Here is a 7,086-nt window from a genome sequence, read left to right as displayed (position 1 = left end):
TCCCTAGTTTCTTATTATCTATGCTTAAGAGAGGTTATTCACCTTTTTGTACTTCCACTTACTTTGAACCATTATATCCTCATCGAAACAAGATGATCATCCACCGAGACTGGCTTTTGGCCAGCTTCCATTTTATCACCCAACCATTGTTTCACTTGTTTACATATGTATTGCTCATAACGACTAAGTTTGCAGGGTACTTCTCCACATTTTCTATGAAGAATGGTCAAATCTCAGGGAAACAGATCCACACCATGACAAATGTGTCATTCAAAAAGCTATAAAAGACAACAAATTTCCATATTGAAGAAAAGACAAACATGCAACAATTGTTGTTTGAGGCACGGTTTGCGAGCAAAATGGTGACTCTGCTACCATTCATATACCAAGGAATAGTTTTTGTTGCTATCGGGACATTATAGTGCTTTGAGATTACAATCTCACCCGAATATGACCAAACTGGAAAACTTTCCAGCATAATCCACTTACACTCTACAGGCTTCAGCAGTATTCATGATTCATTAACAGTTCGTCCCAAAAGGTTCAATACTTGCAGATTCAGTTTCGATGCGGTGCAAGTCTGCAATTACATTCTAATTAAGTGTATCCTTGAGCCTAGGAGAAACAGACGATTTGCAACAGATGCAACTCATCGTCATCGTCGACTCAAAATCTCATGTTTAGAATGAGCTGACAAGTGCTGGATCGACAGATTGGCTGCTGCCACTCGATTGTTCATAGTTTTCCTTGTGGTCGGATGATGTAAATTAATATCAACTTGCATGATATAGGAAAAAACGAATAACTCCTTGGAGAAATAAAAAACGACTAGCATACCACCAAATACAGAAGCAGTTGTGGACAACATCAAGAAAAACACACCATGTACAAGCCAATGAAGCAGCTTTTGGCTTTTGCTCAAAGATTAATCACAAGTACTGTGAGAGCAGATGCCAATAAAAGAAAGCCCATAGTATCACTAGATTTCTACACCATCATCTAGTATTTTTCTTGCCAGGTAGGCTACAGGAAGTGATATTTCTACACTTAGTTTTGTTCACTGCGATAAAGAATGTCACAGTGCCTAGGCCTACACAACAATGTCAGCAAAGGTGTGCCGTCAGATGATAACAAGTTGCCCCTTCCGATATCCTGTGGTCCAGGGGTTGTGATGGATGACCAGTAGCTTTGTACCAAATGAAGAGGACCCTTCCCCGATTCCGATCGGGGGAATAAATCAAGGCGCTCCACTTGAATTCCACAATTCGAACCTTCGCCCACAGTTTCGACACGCAACGGAATGCCAAGCGCATATGTTAGAGCCCTCATTGGTAGCACCTCGGCTTCAACATCCAGAGGACGCAGCTCCTTGCAGCAATACTGTTACCAAAACCAAAAATATGCAACAGTGAGCGTAATCTGTATTGGTTGACTTATTTCGTCATGATTATCTCATTTCAGTTCAAAGTAAAATTGTCCAGAGTGGCACAATTTTAACACTGAGGTTTACACGTTTATGCACAGAAAATACTCAACATTGATATTGAATTAAAATATTACAACATAAAGGACAGATAATCTATTAGTTGAGTCAAGAATATATAGTGTAGGAAACTCTAACCGTAAGGGCATCCATTTCTTTTGGGAGAAGTGATTTGTAATCGTCTTCTCGTGATCGGATCTCAGTCTCTGCCAGCAATCTTAGCAAAGAAATAACTAACAAAAAAATGTGTTATACAGAGAACAAGTAGACAAAGAACATATCTCAAGAAGTATGTATACTCACTCCTGAGTGGCACGATCTCTTGTATACTTCTATTGTACAGCTCACTAGAACTCAGACTACAAAAGATAAAAGCACTTGTTTTAAAACCAAATGTAACAACAAAGAAACAACAGGATTTTGAAATTTATTGCCATGTCTTTCAAGGAATATCACTACAGAACATTGAGTTAAGAACTCATACCCATTCGCAACTGAGTTGACCAAATGACTGAACTCCTGAAAGAACATGAAGACAGTTTGTTAGGCATATAATTTAAGCTATATCATGAAATGAGAATCTATAATTTAGCAAAATGCTGTTGTAACTGCTCATAATCCTGCACTATTTTTGCAGTCAGTACTATTTGTACTGGATTTTATTTCAGGAATTGGTACTTAAGCTGCGAGACAGTGTCCATACTGTACGCATAATGAACCAATTTAACATTTATCAAGGCAAAAAAAACATTCCGGAAAGTGGAGGTTTTAGTCAAATGGAAAATGATGATATATCACACATGTACTATTTTGATCTCTGAAGTCTGTTTTGTCTACATACTCAATGCTTCAAATAGCCGGCTAATTCTTTACAAACATGAAACCCTATGGTATTGACTAAATTATGTGATCACAGCTATGGCAGCTATTCTAGTAGCAGCAATAACTCCATTATACATGCGCCAAAAACCATCGAACTCATAAGTATTGTTTCCTCTATACTCTTCTTACATATTACATATGCTATCCAATAGATTGGTTCAGGCAAGGCTCACTGTAGTTCACTCAAATAATAAATATGTGGTGAAAACATTGTGGTGGTGTTGTTCTTTATCAAAGATATTTTCTGGTGATGCAGCATGGGGTAAGATAACTGCCAATACAGCCTCAGCAAGGGCATTGGACAATTCAGGACACATAAGAGACAGCAAGTTAATTTGGCAAGTATTTTTTCATGCAGAGTTCGTTTGTCTGTAAATGTCTGAAGTATTACAAAAAAAAAAAGGGGTTACAGATCATAAAGGAAGTAAGATAATGTAAGCTGGGAGAATACGTACAGAAACAACACTTGAAAAGTATTCTTCAGGATTTAAGAAGTATGCTTTATCCCATTTCAGACGACAGAAATTCTCTCTGGACATAGCCACATGTTCCATTAGACGAGTAACTTCAGCTTGACTATCTTGCATTAATCCAAGGTTTTCCTGTTTAAAAGCCTCCAGGTATTAAACTTCTGTGCAAAACAAAACAGCGACATCATCAAAAACAAGTAAATGAGATAGTTACCAAGTAGGAGAATAAGAATGCCCTGTAGAAACAGCTGCCATCTCCACGAGTTCTTCTGAAGTGCGCATAATGCTGACAGAGAATCTATAAAAGGAAGTTTAGATCTGCACAATAAACTAAATAATGTTTCTAGCCTTCTACCATGAAATTAGTTGCATGCAAACAAACCTTGATCTTTTCCTTGAAGAAATTCTTTGAATGTTTCTCAACCAAACGCGAGAGTCGTTTCTACCATAGCAAAAACCAGTATCACAAAAATGGTGTAAATGATTTGTGTGATTTTAAATTCAAAATGGATTCAAATAAGTAATGCTGAAGCATGAGCATAGAATCGGTAAGCCTAACAGATTCTTTTATAGTTTTCAGAAACGAATCATCCACTAAATTGGGTGGGAAAATGATTTGAGGACTTCATGGGAAAAACCTATGTTCCAACATTCAAGGGTCATCGATCATAACGTGCAAACAGACTAGATAGATGAAATATGCCTGGAGCAAGAACTTATAAGAAGTTAAGAACTTCTATACCCAAACTCTCATTGTCCGCAAGACACATTATGACCTTATCAACATCCGAATGCGAAGAGTAAGTTCCAGTTTCCATTATAATTGCACAGTATAACGATTAACGTCTAACAAAATGATTTTTCTGGAAGAAGAAGAAACGAATATCAAAGAATTTCAGAAAGAATCCAATGTCTACCCCAGATGGTATAGCAGAATAAACTGACAAATTTTATTCCCGCAAAAAAAAGTGACAAGTTTTATGATAGTAATATTTGTCTTAGACAAGGAACAGAGACTGGGATACTGAAGAAGCTCATTGGAAATGTTATAGATTTAATTCTCGAATATCTAGTTATCTACTGAAGTGTATTGCTAGGACGTTCAGGAGGTCAGATGGTATGATCATCAGCACAATAAAAGAATCCACTGCATTGTGGTGAACATGCAATTTATGACTGGTGAGCTTAAAAAACAGAGGAGCAACGATATTCACACCTGGCGTCCTAATGCAGCTTTACGAGTATCCGGACACTTGAAAACATCACTGAGAACATGGTGCCCCCTTGGTGGTCGGAGGTATGTTCGCTTGCCATCCAGAAGTTGCTTCCAGTTTTTGCGCTGCGAAAAAATATTCATTTTGGTTGAGCGGCACTGAGTCATGCCGAAGAATATCATGTGGGAGGTTTTTGCTTTGACCGCTCATGAACAACAAAGTGTAGCTTTTCTCATCATCTGGTACTTCATCCTAAATAATTGCAGATCCATTATTCTAGCACAAATAAGGCCGATAGTATGCTATGTTATTACACAAAACAAGCGTGGTTACTGATTCAGACTCCAGTGAATACAATCAACAAGTACAAAAGAAATCGCACACTGTTATTGACTGACGAGACATCCTTCTCTAGGTTCAGATTCGGAACAATTGGACAAACAACTCAAGTGTAACACAAATTTCGGTAGTGAAGTCATGGAATTGAACTAAGAACTAGCAGCAAGGGAACACAGATTTGCACCTCATCGTCTGCCACCTCCTGCGAATTCTCATCATCCGGTCCTTCATCCTACAAAATGACAGAGCATTACTTGTAAAAAGTTCAATCCAGCACAAATGGGGTGAACAGGGAAACAAGAAAAATGTTCAGCCAAAACCAAGAACATGCGGTCCGGACTACAGAGGGAAATCCTTAGGTTCTCTTGCCATAAATATCCTTAGGTTACCAAGTCAACCGGTTATAGCAAGAAGAACTAGCAGCAAGTGAACACAAATTTTCACCTCATCATCTGCCACCTCCTGCCAATCCTCATCATCCGGTCCTTCATCCTACAAAATGGCAGAGCAATCCTCATCGTCCGGACTACAGAGGGAAATCCTTAGGTTCTCTTGCCACCGATATCCTCAGCTTACCAAGTCAACCGATTATACCAAGAAGAACTGGCAGGACACAATTTTGGGTAAATTAGAAAACCCGACCATTTTTCCCTCGGCAACGGCAAGAAATTCAGAAACTACACAAGGCAGGAAGAACTTGCAGAAGGGTCCGCGAATATGCAGCAATCCATCCAAGAATTCAAAGAACCGCGCAAGAACTACATGAGGCACAAGAACTAGCACAACACTGACTAGCAGAAGGGCCCGCGAGTACCAAACCATTCCATCCAAGAATTAAACTAATTATGGGCACCACGCCCGATCCGACATGCGACAGCCAAGAGCACATGTCCACCGCGAACTGTGCACAAGACAGACGCGGAAACATAAAGAACATCCAGAAGCACCAAATTTCACCAGACGAATGAGATCTCGGCGAAAAGGTCGCTGGAACTCACCGTGTCCTTGCCGGCGGGACGCGGAGGGGGTCGTGGCGCCTGAAGCGGGGACGGCGAGGTGGGCGACGCGGGCGGTGGTGCGAGCGGAACCCGTGGTGGCGTCGTCGGTGCAGCCTCGCCGGTGGCGCCGCCGCCGCCGCTGCCGTATCGGCTGCTTCCCGCGGCGCGCAGTAGGTTCTTGAATTTTATCTTGAACCCCATTTCTTCCCCTCCGAACTGCCTTTTCTGCCCCTCCGACCTTGGATTTTCTCGCTTCTCCCCTCGTCTCGTGTGGAATTTGTGTACCGCTCCTCTCCAGGGACCCAACTGCGGCATATTTATACTGCTGTATTGTCCAGAGGGTATGCTGGGAAAGTCACGGAAAGCTGGAGACATTTTTACCCTCGAAGGACACAGTATTTGTTCAAACTTGTGCAGTACAAAATCTCCCATGTGATAAACTTACGCGATGGAAATATATTTCTTTCTATCCAATGGAAACCAAAAACATTTTGCTCAGCGATATTTTGTCGGGCAAAATGTCACAATCAGGCTACAAATGTTCCCTTTTTGATTAATCCATGTATTTGTCCCAGCAGAACTTGCCATGTTCCCGAAATGTAAATGTGTCGGACATAAATTTACTCGGTCCTATGAATCTCCAGGTTGGATGCGGATTCTTACCAACTACACATATTTTGCACTAGCATTCTATTTATTTCGTTAAATCCACGAGAAAGGGGTGCTTGCAATAGATGCGACACATCATCATCGTCGTCATCGTCGATTCAAAGATTCATTTTAGATTATAATGTGTAGCAAGAACTGCAAAGCTTCATTGCATTTTTCATAGTTTCCATGATGCCCTATTACTCATTGCAGTTCACAAAGAACTGCGCATAGTTGCATCATTACTTCTGGTTACTGCCTTACTGTGCGATAGCATGCCTTCTCAAGGTGGGGTTCCAGGTCGATGCTTGATAACATAATTTACCATTAAGGTGTCGATGAAAAAGACATATGAGAACATGAAGCAGTTGGATAATCAAGAGGAAGAAAAGGGAAGGTACATGAGATGGGGTAGTGAAGTTTAGATAGACCGTGCTTGGGGTATATAACCACTCTGTGTGCCCGACAAGCCAGTCTAACACATCACCTCATGCTAGTAGCCTATCTGGCAGCCAAGACCAGCCACTCACATTACTACATACAAGGGGAAAGGGCGGGTTCCTGAGCAATATTACCACAAAACAATCGTAATGTATTAATTTTACAGTCAACGGCGAACTAATAGAGGAGTTCGGCGGGATGAACGGGTCGCTGCTTGAGCTGCCTATTTGTTCCGTCATACTATATGTGTCCAATATGTATGTGATGTGGTGACACGTAGTGCGGGGCCCTCCGGGTGCCTGTGACGACGAGAGATGACGATGTCCATGTCGAGATGCACAACCCACCTAGTGCAAAGTCCCAGTCACGCTCCTCCAGAGCACTTTGTTCCTCGCAGCACACACCCGAGGAGTTCTTGCTTCTTGCTTCTCCGGCCACTCACCTTCTCCTCTCTAGTGTAGCTCCAACCACACCGGGGACCATGGGTTCTTCTCAGAGCCTGCCTCAAGGAGATGTTGTCATCATTGTAGTCATCTGCCTGATCGCGGCGGCGATCGGCCTTGGCTGTTGGGCGTATTGCCGACAGTCCATACCGCCAGTCCCTCGCCGCC

General features: G+C 41.7%; 1 protein-coding gene across 5 annotated transcripts; it reads right to left on the bottom strand.

Moving 5' to 3' along the window:
• Positions 1-818: 818 nt before the first annotated feature.
• On the bottom strand, positions 819-5,694 carry LOC123051320 (ubiquitin thioesterase OTUB2). Of its 5 annotated transcripts, none has more exons than XM_044474176.1 (11): positions 5,387-5,687; positions 4,833-4,880; positions 4,573-4,620; positions 4,052-4,174; positions 3,218-3,277; positions 3,050-3,133; positions 2,821-2,967; positions 1,968-2,002; positions 1,787-1,842; positions 1,622-1,716; positions 819-1,380 (listed from the first exon to the last, which is right to left on the bottom strand). In XM_044474176.1, exons 1-11 carry the CDS (start codon positions 5,585-5,587, stop codon positions 1,048-1,050), a joined length of 1,230 nt encoding a protein of 409 aa, XP_044330111.1. In that variant the 5' UTR covers positions 5,588-5,687; the 3' UTR covers positions 819-1,047. The 5 variants fall into 5 exon arrangements, with proteins under 5 accessions (XP_044330111.1, XP_044330114.1, XP_044330112.1 ...); XM_044474179.1 differs by having other exon boundaries at positions 4,052-4,301; positions 5,387-5,686; XM_044474178.1 differs by having other exon boundaries at positions 1,045-1,380; positions 1,622-1,700; positions 5,387-5,694.
• Positions 5,695-7,086: the final 1,392 nt, after the last annotated feature.

This window comes from Triticum aestivum, chromosome 2D (genome assembly GCF_018294505.1).
Source record: "Triticum aestivum cultivar Chinese Spring chromosome 2D, IWGSC CS RefSeq v2.1, whole genome shotgun sequence".
Lineage (NCBI taxonomy): Eukaryota > Viridiplantae > Streptophyta > Magnoliopsida > Poales > Poaceae > Triticum > Triticum aestivum.
This window is presented reverse-complemented; position numbering and strand designations above follow the sequence as displayed.